Raw genomic sequence first — 12,670 nt, 5'->3', positions numbered from 1 at the left:
TTTGAGACCAACCTGGGCAACATAGTGAGACCTCATCTCAACAAAAAAGTTAAAAATTAGCCGGGTGTAGTGGTGCACACCTGTGGTCCCAGCTACTTGGGAGGCTGAGGTGGGTGGATTGCTTGAGCCTGGGAGGTCAAGGCTGTGGTGAGCTATGATTGTTCCATTGCACTCCAGCCAGCCTGGGAGACAGAGCGAGACTCCTTCTTAAAAACAAAACACAAAACTTGCCTTGCTTTAGTGAATTCTATAAAAATAATTTTCATCTTGATTGTTTTTCAGAAGGCCGGGGTCAGAAAGAAAAAAGAGGGTCCCGGGGCCGAGGCAGGAGGACATCAGAGGAAGATACACCAAAGAAAAAGAAGCATAAAGGAGGGTAAGAGGCTTTCCCCTCTTTTTCCCAGAAGAACAAATACCCATAGCCAGTATCCCGGATGTAGAAACACTGATGGAAGCTGACCCTTGAGTGAAGTGCACTCCGTGTGCTGGGTGGCATTCGGGTTCTTCTGGTTCTTATGCTGTGTGCCTGTCATCAGCCCGTCCTCACCGCAGCCATGGAGGGGGTGCCGTTGTTGGGCATTTTCCGTGTCGCAGGGACCTGCCCAGGCGTTAGAGCTGCTGTGGTGTGGCTGGGCCTGCACCTGGAGTCTGACTCCAGTGCCTGTCTTCTTAGCCACGGTGTGTGCTGCCCCGCTAGGGACAGTAGGTTGGTGAGCGTGTTGTTGACAGAGGCCAATGTAAACCACTCTTCAAGTAGCTAGATTTCTGTGTATCTGTCAGTTATTTTATGTGTCAGTATATAGTTTGCATATATTCATTGTTAAATTACGTGGCCACATTTATTAAATAGACATGTCATTTAACTTGAAGTTCTTTGAGATACTTTATTTAAAGCATTCTCCCACTGACACCCTCCCTGCCAAAGGTATTGTGTACCCTCCAAAGAGATCAGAGCATTACCTCGGAGGAGTGACATTTAGACTAAAGAGAAAATGCTGAAATGCCACAAAGCCTCTATGGAGATGATTCTGGTGGGGAGTGGTCAAAGAGTGTCAGTTTTGGGCATGGTGGCTCATGCCTATAATTCCAGCACTTTCGAAGGCCAAGGCGGGAGGATCACTTGAGCCCAGGAATCTGAGACCAGTCTGGGCAACAAAGTGAGACCCCCATCTCTACAAAAAATAGAAAAAATTAGGTGAGTATAGTGGCGTGGGCTGTAGTCCCAGCTACTAGGGGAAACTGAGCTGGGAGGATCGTGAGCCATGATCGCACCACTGCACTCCAGCCTGGTCCACAGCGTGAGATTCTGTCTCAAAAAAAAAAAAAAAAAGAGTTCTTCATGACAAAAAAGGCACCATTTTCAGTTTTTTTGTTTTTTGTTTTTTGTTTTTTTTGAGACAGGGTTTCACTCTTGATGCCCAGGCTGGAGTGCAATGGCACAATTCTCCTGCCTCACCCTCCTGGATAGCTGGGACTACAAGCGTGCACTACCATGCCCAGCTACTTTTTTGTATTTTTAGTAGAAATGGGGTTTCACCATGTTAGCCAGGCTGGTTTCGAACTCCTGACCTCAGGTGATCCACCCGCCTCAGCCTCCCAAAGTGCTGGGATTACAGGCGTGAGCCACTGCACCCGGCCCAATTTTCAGGTTTTTTTTTTTTTTTTGAGATGGAGTCTCACTCTGTCACTCAGGCTGGAGTGCAGTGGCACAATCTTGGTTCACTGCAACCTCTGCCTCCCAGGTTCAACCAGTTCTCCTGCCTGAGCCTCCTGAGTAGCTGGGACTACAGGTGCATGCCACCACAGCCAGCTAATTTTTTGTATTTTTAGTAGAGATGAGGTTTCACCTTGTTAGCCAGGATGGTCTTGATCTCCTGACCTCGTGATCCACCTGCCTTGTCCTCCCAAAGTGTTGGGATTACAGGTGTGAGCCACTGTGCCCTGCTGCAATTTTCAGTTTTGAAATCTAGTGCTTAGCCTTTTGGCCAGGCGCAGTGGCACACGCCTATAATTGCAGCACTTTGGGAGGCCAAGGCGGGTTAATCACCTGAGGTCAGGAGTTCAGGACCAGCCTGAGCAACACCGTGAAACCCTGTCTCTACCAAAAATGCAAAATACTTAGCTGGGTGGTGGCATCTGCCTGTAATCCCAGCTACTTGGGAGGCTGGCGCAGGGAGATTGCTTGAACCTGGGAGGTGGAGGTTGCAGTGAGTCAAGATCGCGCCACTGTACCCCAGCCTGGGCGACAGAGCGAAACTCCATCTCAAAAAAAAAAAAAAATCCCTATATTCTTGTATTGTAAAGTAGTGCACAGATACAGAAAACCGCACAGAACAAACATGGTTTAATTAATTTCCGTAAAGTGAAGGTCTTTGTAACTAGCACCTAGTCAGTGGTTAGCTGCAGTTGGAGGGCCTTCCATATGCCCTGTTAAAATCATAAACTCCTTCTGTCCCCAAATAAACATGATGCAGATTTCTAGTGTTTATTTCCTTGTTTCTTTAATAGTTTTATAGTGCCTTCCTAGACACTATACATTATAGTTTAGTCCTGTTTTTCTAACTTTTTAAATTAACTTTATTAAGGAATAATTTACATGCAATGAAATGTTGTTCTAAACGTACAGTTTGATGCTGCATTCAGTTCCTTTAAAGCTATGGAAGTTTTCAGGCTTTCTATTTCTTCTCGGGTCAGTTTTGGACAAAATCTGTGTCTTTCAAGAAATTTGTTTCATGTAAGTTGTCAGATTTTGTTGACATCAGGTTGTTAATAATTTTGCATTATTATGGTTCGGATGTAGTGTCTGTGTTGATGGTCCCTCTTTCAGTCCTGATATTGGTAATTTATGTTTCTCTCATTTTATCTTGATCTTTTTTTTTTTTTGAGACAGGGTCTCGCTCTGTCACCCAGGCTGGAGTGCAGTGGCATGATCTTGGCTCACTGCAGCCTCACCTCCTGGGCTCAAGATATCCTCCCACTTTGGCCTTCCAAGTAGCTGGGACCACAAGTGCATGCCACCATGCCTGGCTAATTTTTTATATTTTTGGTAGAGATGGAGTTTCGCCATGTTGTGCAGGATGGTCTCAAACTCCTGAGCTCAAGTGATCCACTCACGTTGGCCTCCCAAAGTGCTGGAATATAATTTTTTTTTTTTTTTTCGTGAGACGGAGCCTTGCTCTGTTGCCCAGGCTGGAGTGCAGTGGTGCAATCTTGGCTTACTGCAACCTCTGCCTCCCGGGTTCAAGCGATTCTCTTGCCTCAGCCTCCTGAGTAGCTGGGATTAGAGGCATGTACCACCATGCCTGGCTAATTTTTTTTGTGTGTATTTTTAATAGAGACAGAGTTTTGCCATGTTGGCCAGGCCGGTCTTGAACTCCTGACCTCAGGTGATCCACCTGCCTTGGCCTCCCAACATACTGGCATTACAGGCGTGAGCCACCACACCTCGCCTAGAATTTTTTTTTTTTTTTTTTTTTTTTTTGAAACAGAGTCTCCTTGTCTCCCAGACTGCAGTGCAGTAGTGCGATCTCGGCTCGCTGCAAGCTCCACCTCCCGGGTTCACGCCTTTCTCCTGCCTCAGCCTCCTGAGTAGCTGGGAGTACAGGCGCCCACCACCACCCTCGGCTAATTTTTTGTATTTTTAGTAGAAACGGGGTTTCACCGTGTTAGCCAGGAGGGTCTCAATCTCCTGACCTCGTGATCCACCCGCCTTGGCCTCCCAAAGTGCTGGGATTACAGGTGTGAGCCACCGCGCCCGGCCGCATTTTTTTTTCATGCTATTTCTTTGCCTTATAACTTATGTAGAAGTATGTGTCTCAATTTCCAAATAATTTGGGATTTTTCAGATACCTTTCTAATTTTAATTTTTAGTTGAGTTCTGTTGTAGTCAAAGAACATTATATAATTGAAATCCTTTGAAGGCCAGCTAATTTTTGTATTTTTAGTAGAGACAGGATTTCACCATGCCGGACAGGCTGGTCTCGAACTCCTGACCTCAAATGATCTGCCCACCTTGGCCTCCCCTCCCTGTAAAGTGCTGGGATTACAGGCGTGAGCCACTGCACCCAGCCTTCATTGCAATATTTGGTCTATTCATATTTAACATAATTAATGATATGGTAGAATTTAGATTCACCATCTTGCTATTAGTTTTCTATTTGTTCCTTCTGTTCCTTTCCTGTCTTCTTTTGGACTAATCAAGTATTTTTTCAGCATTCCGGTTTTTTTCCCACTCTTGTCTTATTAGCTATACTTCTTTTTTTTTTTTTTTTTTTTTTTTTTTTTGAGACGGAGTCTCGCTGTGTCGCCCAGGCTGGAGTGCAGTGGCCGGATCTCAGCTCACTGCAAGCTCCGCCTCCCGGGTTTTTACGCCATTCTCCTGCCTCAGCCTCCCGAGTAGCCGGGACTACAGGCGCCCGCCACCTCGCCCGGCTAGTTTTTCGTATTTTTTTTAGTAGAGACGGGGTTTCACCGTGTTAGCCAGGATGGTCTCGAACTCCTGACCTCGTGATCCGCCCGTCTCGGCCTCCCAAAGTGCTGGGATTACACTTATTAGCTATACTTCTTTGTTTTTTTTTTTTTTTTTGAGACGGAGTTTTGCACTGTTGCCCCGGCTGTAGTGCAATTCGCAATGGCGTGATCTCGGCTCACTACAACCTCCATTTCCCAGGTTCAAGTGATTCTCGTGCCTCAGCCTCCTGAGTAGCTGGGATTACAGGCGTGCGCCACCACACCTGGTTAATTTTTGTATTTTTAGTAGAGACGGGGTTTCACCATGTTGGCCAGGCTGATGTCAAACTCCTGGCCTCCAGTGATCCTCTCGCCTCAGCCTCCCAAAGTGGTGGGATTACAGGCATGAGCCACCGAGCTTGGCCCAACTTTTATTTCTTAATATTTATTTTCTTTCTTTAAAAATTTATTTTCTGTGCATATTCTGCTTATGTATATTTCTTTATGTGGATGCAAATTTCTGTCTGTTGTCATTTCTCCTCTACTGAAGAACTTTAACATTTTTTACGGTATGTGTATGCTGATGGTGATGAATTCTCTTAAGTTTTTATTTCTCTGAAAATGCTTTTATTTTGCTGCATATAGAATTTTTGGTTAACCTTTTTTTTTAATCATTAAAGGTGTTCTCTCGTTTTCTTCTTTCATTGATTCTGATGATAAATTAGTGATAATAATTATTTTTGGTGATTTTTTTTTTGCTTCTAAGATTTCTCATCGTCACTGGCTCTTAACAGTTTGGTTATGATGTGTCTTGGTGTGATTTTTTGTGTATATTTTGCGTGGAACTTGTGCGTCTTTGAACTGTTGGTTTGTACTTTGCATCAAATTTGGAAAATGTTCAGCCAGTTCTGCAAATATTTTTGTGCTCTCCTTTCTCCCCTTCCTGCGATCCAGTTCCCTGTGTGTTTCTTAGTTTAGATTTTCTCACAGCTCAGTGAGGCTCTGCTTACTTTCTGTAAGCTTTTTTCTTTCTGTACTTCAGTTTGATTTGTTTCTATTACTTTATCTATTTATTTATTTATGAGACAGGTTCTGGCTCTGTCGCCCAGGCTGGAGTGCAATAGCACAATCTCGGCTCACCGCAGCCTCCGCCTCCCGGGTTCAAGCCATTCTCCCGCCTCAGCCTTCCAAGTAGCTGGGATAACAGGTGAGCGTCACCACACCCGGCTAATTTTTGTATTTTTAGTATAGACGGGGTTTCAGCATGTTGGCCAGGCTGGTTTCAAACTCCTGGCCTCAAGTGATCCGCCCAGCTTGGCCTCTCACCTTCCCTTTCCTCCTTTCCTCCTTTCTCTTTCTCTCTTTCTCTCTCTCTCTCTCTGTCTTTCTTTCTTTTTTTTTTTTTTGAAGGTCTTGCTTGGTCGCCCAGGCTGGAGTGCACTGGTACAATCTTGGCTCACTGCAAGCTCTGCCTCCCGAGTTCAAGCGATTCTCTGCCTCAGCCCCCCAAGTAGCTGGGATTACGGGCGCGTGCCACCATGACTGGCCAATTTTGTATTTTTAGTATAGATAGGGTTTCACCATGTTATGCAGGCTGGTCTTGAACTCCTGGCCTCAGGTGATCTGCCCGTCTTGGCCTCCCGATGTGCTGGGATTACAGGTGTGAGCCACTGTGCCCGGCCCTAAGTTAGTTTTAATCTCCTTTAATACAGTTTTCATTTAAGAGATTGTAGGGCTGGGCGCTTTGGCTCACGCCTGTAATCTCAGCACTTTGGGAGGCTGAGGTGGGAGGGTCATTTGTGTAGCCGGGATTACAGGCATGTGCCACCATTCCTTGGTAACCAGCTTTTAAAAAAATAATCAGTCCTATTTCCCGGCTGGGTGTATATGTCTTATGATTTGTTATTAGTTCTCCGAACTTGGGTATAAAGGAAGCGTGGAGAGGGAAATTTCTGTTCTCCCCAGGATGTATTTGCTCTGTTTTAGTCCAGGCTGATAGGCTTGGGGGCCTGGGGCGGGGCAGGGTCTCAGCTTCAGGTCCACCCAGGCCCCTCGAGGACCCTGAGCTCTTGACTGAGTGCCCCAGGGAGCCTGCGGATTGCCCTCTGCGGAAGACTCCGCCCTGTAGTTCATCTGCACTTCAGTGGGTTTAGATTTCCTCTCTCGCCTCCTGCCCCCAGCGGCTTCTGCAGTTGGTAGAAGTACGGGGTAGGAGACTGGCGGTGCCGAGCACACCCCTTCCTCGAGAACTCCAAGGCTGCAGGGATTTTCCATCTGCTTTTAGTGGCTCTGTGCAGCCTCTGGACTCTGTAAATGGTGGGGACACAGCCGCCATGTGTGTCTGTGTGGGCTCAGTGTGGCCCGGTGGCCAGCCCAGCCCTCACTCAGCGCATGAGGCAGGTGGACACCCGCCCCAACACCCCCCAGCACCGGCTGCAGGTCATCCAGCGCTTGTTCTCCACAGCTCCCCCACATCTTTGAGAATGTGGTTTTTGTGACTTGCTGGGTTTTGTGTTTTCTAACTCAGTGAGAACAGCGTTGAGTCTTCCTGCTCCTTCCTGCTTGGAACCTGAAGGCCCTGTCCCGACCGTGCCTTTTCTGTGTGAAAGCGGAGCTCCTCCTGGTCTCTTCCTCACCCAGCACTGTTTCTCAAGGGCATGCTAGGCATGAGGAATGCAGGCACCTATGGTGGTGGAGACCCCAGCTCCCTTTCTCAAGGGCATGCTAGGCATGAGGAGTGCAGGTACCGGGGTCCTCGTGGTGGTGAAGGAGACCCCAGCTCCCTGTTGGGGTTGGGGCTTCCTCCCTGAGCGCTCTGCCCTGCTTCAGAGACCTCAGGAACAGCCAGCACCTCTGCAAACCCAGGAAGATCCACCGTGGCCTCATGGCTTTTCCTGTCCTGACAGTGCGCTGACTAGCACTGTTTAGTAGCAGTCGGAGCCTGGGAGCTCAGCGCTGCCTGCCGGGCAGGTTGCAGTAGTGACAGATGAGGGGGTGATCACTGATGGCGACAGTTGCGGGGCTCCTGTGGCTCCGGGCTGGATCTAGCTTGTGTGCGAATCTCTTTCTTCTCCATTCCCCCGAGTGGCAGTGCTGCTCCTGTCCTGTTGTGCTCCCGAGTGGCACTGCTGCTCCTGTCCCGTTGTGCCCCCGAGTGGCAGTGCTGCTCCTGTCCCGTTGTGCTCCCGAGTGGCACTGCTGCTCCTGTCCCGTTGTGCCCCCGAGTGGCAGTGCTGCTCCTGTCCCGTTGTGCCCCCGAGTGGCAGTGCTGCTCCTGTCCCGTTGCAAGACGTCGAGACAGGCTGGCAAGGCGAGCTCTGAAGCTGGGCTCTAACGCCCAAGGTGCCAAGCAGGCCCCTTCCAGAGGGACAGGAAGATGGTGCAGGTGGGCAGACAGGGTGTCCTGAGGACCAATCGGTTGAACCCAAAGCCTGGGCCCGCTGGGGCGGGAGTGTGCACTCATGTGCCTCCAAGGGCATCATCCTGGGTGTGCGCAGGCGCCCGCCTGCCCCTGGGCTCTGGAGCTCTGTGGAGCTCTGTGGCGCGCGTTCCTGACCCATCAGCACAGTGTGTTTTCACGCCCCTCTTGGTCACGCTGTGGTGCCAGGCTGCTCTGCTTCAACGCAGGTCCTGTTCCCTGCTGGGGACCTGGGAGCATGCGCCATCCTGTCCCTGTGGCCTGCCCTCTTCAGGCCTGTTCCCCACGTGCCCAGGGCCCTTCCTGGAATGCAGTGTTCTTAGACCGCACAGATGCTCCGTGTCTCGTCTGAGATTCCATGACCTGAGGCTGCCCCCTGCGCTGTTGCTGCCCTGTGGCCTTGCTCTGGTGTGTGGACGAAGGGCAGTGTCACCTGTAGCACCTGGAATCCCGGAGCTTGGACAGGCAGCCAGTCCCCTGCTAGGAGCTACGTGGAGTGCTGGGAAGCCATTGGGGCGGGGCGTGGAGGGGCTCACTGGCACCATCTGGCGAGGGTTGCCCGCCATGCCCTGGGGAATTAGCACAGAGGGTGCCTCTTGTGGCATTGGAGCTGAAGGGAGTCAGAGAGCAGCTGCTGACAGCTGGGGTCAACCCAGCCTGTGCAAGGGACAGGGCTCCCCATGGCCTCCTGGTTGCCTCCCTCAGGGCTGGTGGTAGCACTCCCTGGCCACGCGCCATGGCGCTCCCTCAGGTGAGACTGGAGAGGCCAGTGAGGCCTCCACGCCAGCCTCAGCTTCTGGGGTGCCCTTGCTGGGTGGTCCCCTCATGCCCCCAGCCTTCTCCCACTACCGTCAAATCTGGCCAGCGCCCTCGAACCCGGTGATGCCGAGACACAGGTCAAGATGTCGGTTCCGGCTTTGTGGACAGAATTGGACTCGGCACAGAAGAGGAGGGCGTCACAGAGAGCATTTCGGGGACCGTTGGCAGCAGAGGGTGCTGCCCTGCTCTCCACGGGTGAGAGGTGACGCGAGGAGACTGCAGGAGCCCCTTGGAGGTGAAGCCACAGGTGTCAGCCCGGAATCAGCAGCTGGCTGAGACGTAGACCCTTGTGTGCCGCTGTCAGAGGAGAGGCCCGAAGACTACTTGAGACTGTTGCTTGAAAGCAGTATCGGCGGCACCTGGACCTGGACTTGTGACAGTGATGGATTTCAGCTCTAAAGAGAAACTCTTGTCTGGTCCCAGACAGAAAGAGCAGGAGAGCAGATTACCCGCAAAGGACAGACTTAGATGGGTACCCCTGTGCCAGAGGGCAGCGGGGAGGCTGGGTGCATGCTGAGCCCAAGTGTGTGTGTGTGTGTGTGTGTGTGTGTGTGTGTGTGTGTGTGTGTGTGTATACAGGCAATTGCAAAGGCGTAGAAGAGCTTTAGACAGGTGTCTGAGGAAAAGCTGAGTGTTGATTCCCTCTAGGAACCAGACTTCTCCTCCTTGGCTCTCCCTAATCGCAACTGTTTTTCTCACCGCCACGTTCCTCCCGCTAACCTGCCGTGTTTATGTAGCAACTAGATATTCTTGGGTTGGAGGGTGGGATAGGGAAGATACTTCTTCTGTCTGTACTAACGGGAATACACTGTCTATATACTACCTGCAGCTTGTACGTTTATTTGAAAAATACTGAAATATAAAAGCATAAATTTCCCCCTAAGTGCATCCCTTTCAAACGGGAAAGTCTCCACCTGAGGTCTGTGGTCCTGGTGGGGCGGCCATGGTGCTGCAGGTGGCAGGCTTGGAGGGAGGCATGGGCAGGGTGGAAGACCCGCCAGGCTGCTGTGTAGAAACCCACGTGGGGAGTGACAAGGGTGGCGTGTGGTCAGAAGGGGCCCTGTGCCAGGTGGACAGCTGGATGGGTGGTGGGCGGTCCAGGGAGTGTGTGGGGAGCTGCTGGTTTAGTGAGATTGGGCCAGAGGTGCCTGAGTAGGTGCGTGGAGGGCCCGGGTGCAGGATGCACAGCTGTTCTCGTGGGAGGAGGTCATGGTTACGGGAGAGCTGTTGACGGTGCAGGCCGTTCTGACACCTGTCAGTCTGGGGTGGGAGGCTGGCAGGCTTCTCTCAAGTGTCAGCCATCTGCTGGTGGAGGTGACATGTGCTTGTCTCCAAAGGGGCTGGGGTCTTTGGAGGGATGGCCGAGAAGTGGGGTGAGTCCAGAGATCCCCGGGGGAGTCCCATCTGGGAGGAGGGACCGAGACGAGAGTGGACTCGTCCCCAGAGTGGGACCAGAGCCCTGGTGCTATGGGTGAGTGCTGTGCTTCACGACCTCTTGGGTGCCATCCGTGCCCCTGTGTCCCCGCCTGGGTCCAAAGGTGGGTGTGATGTCTCCACCCCTGTGCTGCCAGCTGCTACTGTTTCTGGATTTTTGTGGGTAACAGCTTGCTTTCTAGCATCAGCTGACAATCTTTTCGTATCCTTAATGATTTTCTTGCTGCGCCTTCTGAGAACATTGCATGTTCAGAGGGGTTATTGAGGTTTTGAAAATGTGTGCTCCAGGAAGAAAACGTCCACAAGGTGTGTATTCAGTTAGTGCATGACTGCAGTGGCCGGCCCTGGAGTCACATTCGTTTCTGAAGGACAATAGGAAAAATGCTTTAAAAAAAGCATTTAAAAAAAAGCATTAAAAAAGCTTATTCATTATGTGTCGCTCCGAGCACGGTACAGATTACCCCCTTGGAATGATCGTCATCAGAGTTTTGGGGTGAGGGGGCCTTAAGTCAGAGGCAGAAGGGCCCGTGGTGTCTGTGCCGCCTCACTTCCCGCCATGGCCTTCAGCGGTTCCTGTGCCTTGTCCCCTGCAGGTCTGAGTTCACTGACACCATCCTGTCCGTGCACCCCTCCGACGTGCTGGACATGCCGGTGGACCCAAACGAACCCACGTACTGCCTGTGCCACCAGGTCTCCTACGGGGAGATGATCGGCTGTGACAATCCAGACGTGAGTGTTGCCTGCGGGATTCGCGCCATGGGGCACGGTCTTGTGTGGGGCAGGGCTGGCGGGTGTTGGCATTTCCTGTGTTTTGCGTACAGAACATGAGGCGTGTTGACTGTGGTTTCTTCCTTTACTTTGCAGTGTCCAATTGAGTGGTTTCACTTTGCCTGCGTGGACCTTACCACGAAACCCAAAGGAAAATGGTGAGTGGGGATGCTCGCTCCGTTTTCTCCCAGCCTGCTGGGTGTCGGGCTGCTGGCCTCCCCAGGAGAAGGCGCTCGATGGCGGGATCTTGCCAGGCTTAGCGGGGCGCGGTAGCCACGTAGGCATGCCCCACAGTGGCCTCGAGGAGTGTGGCTGGCTGGCTGGCTGCTCTGGATGTGGCTTTTTCCCTCCTTCGCTGCTGTGCCTGTCCGAGCCGGCAGAGGGATGTCCTCACCCCGGGACAGCGGTTACCAAGTTACGTAATATTCACGTTCACGGCCCCTCCTGAAGGACAACCTTCCGGACTCTGCGGGAGGTAGGGATCGTCTTAAATCAGAATGAGAGGTTCTTGTCCCCTAGGGAAATCTGGGAAGGATAGCACGAGAGGTGAGTCCTGAAGCCGGGGCGTGGATCTGGGGCCCGTGGCTCTGTCTGGTGGAGAAGAGTGCAGGTGCCAGGAGCAGTTTATCTTCCTGACCCTTGCATCCCCTTGGCGATGGCAACTTTCTGCATTGTCGTTCCTCAGATTTCATTTAAATAAAAACTTATAGTCTGGGCAACATCGAGAGACCCCAGCTCTACAAAAAATACAAAAATTAGCTGGGCGTGGTGGTGCGTGCCTGTGTCCCAACTACCTGGGAGGCGCAGGCGGGAAGGTGGCTTGAGTCTGAAAGTCCAAGGCTTCAGTGAGCTGAGATTGCGCCACTGCACTCCAGCCTGGGCGAGAGAGCAAGACCCTGTCTCAAATAAATAAATAAAAAGATAAAAACCTGGCTTTGTTTGCCTGTGCTGAAAATCTAAAAATGGATATATGTTCTGAAAATGAAATCGGAATGTGCTCTTCTGTGTGGCACTCAGAGGTCATCGTGGCAGCGTGTTTGAGACTCCGGCAGACTCGCCCGAGTTGGTGAGAGCCAGTTATCCTTGGTGTTCGGTGTGAGGACACAGAGGGAAAGGATGCTGTGTCTCGGAGGCTGGCCGAGCTCATGGTGTCATGTGGCATCAACACAGGCTGCCCTGTCACGGGGACACATGGCACTGCAGTGCCCCACGCTGTGCAGCCGAGGGACGGTGCATCAGGGTTTGGAGAAGGGGCATGGCGGCTATTAGGGCGGAGGGCCCTGGGCAGGCTCGGCCTGGGCCAGGCGGGGGTTGACAGTTGCCTTCACATGCAAGTCGGCTGCCTCCTGCGTGGGGAACCTATGGAATGTCCTCTGTGGCCAGCAGCTGCCTCTGTTCAGGAGTTCCCGGTGCGTGTGGCTCCGGAACTTGCTCAGAGTCACCAGGGAGCACTTGTGAGACGGCAGCTTCCAGGGCCCGTGCAGGGTGCCTGGCTGGGTTTCTGTGGGCCTGAGGGGCTGCCATGCTCATGCGTGCTTGGTACCTGCAGCCCCCAGACTCCAGACAGAGGGCGCCAGCGACCCTGCCATCGGCCGGGGAAGGAGGACCCACCTGTTAAGGAGGAACGCCTGGGTGTCAAATCGCTTTTGCTCATTGCTGTGTATCTGTCAACTTCAGAACCAACCTCCCGCATAGAGCCGCGCACATAGGCGCGTTTTCCCTGCGGGAAGGCCGCAGCCCCACTGTGTGTGCCTCTCCTGGTGCCGGCCCCCCGGCCTCCAG

At 51.9% G+C, this 12,670-nt stretch overlaps 2 protein-coding genes across 7 annotated transcripts in view; one reads left to right on the top strand and one right to left on the bottom strand.

Annotated features, from left to right (window-relative positions):
• The window catches only part of THAP4 (THAP domain containing 4), a 691,437-nt gene that overhangs the window by 113,625 nt on the left and 565,142 nt on the right, over positions 1-12,670 (bottom strand). The window lies entirely within an intron of this gene.
• Positions 1-12,670, top strand: part of ING5 (inhibitor of growth family member 5) — a 40,638-nt gene that overhangs the window by 23,136 nt on the left and 4,832 nt on the right. The window contains exons 5-7 of the mRNA XM_050751985.1: positions 283-376; positions 10,714-10,849; positions 10,985-11,046. Of these exons, the coding sequence (XP_050607942.1) occupies positions 283-376; positions 10,714-10,849; positions 10,985-11,046 (292 nt within the window). The remainder of the gene's footprint in view (positions 1-282; positions 377-10,713; positions 10,850-10,984; positions 11,047-12,670) is intronic.

The sequence above is a fragment of the Macaca thibetana genome, chromosome 12 (genome assembly GCF_024542745.1).
Source record: "Macaca thibetana thibetana isolate TM-01 chromosome 12, ASM2454274v1, whole genome shotgun sequence".
Taxonomy (NCBI): domain Eukaryota; kingdom Metazoa; phylum Chordata; class Mammalia; order Primates; family Cercopithecidae; genus Macaca; species Macaca thibetana.
This window is presented reverse-complemented; position numbering and strand designations above follow the sequence as displayed.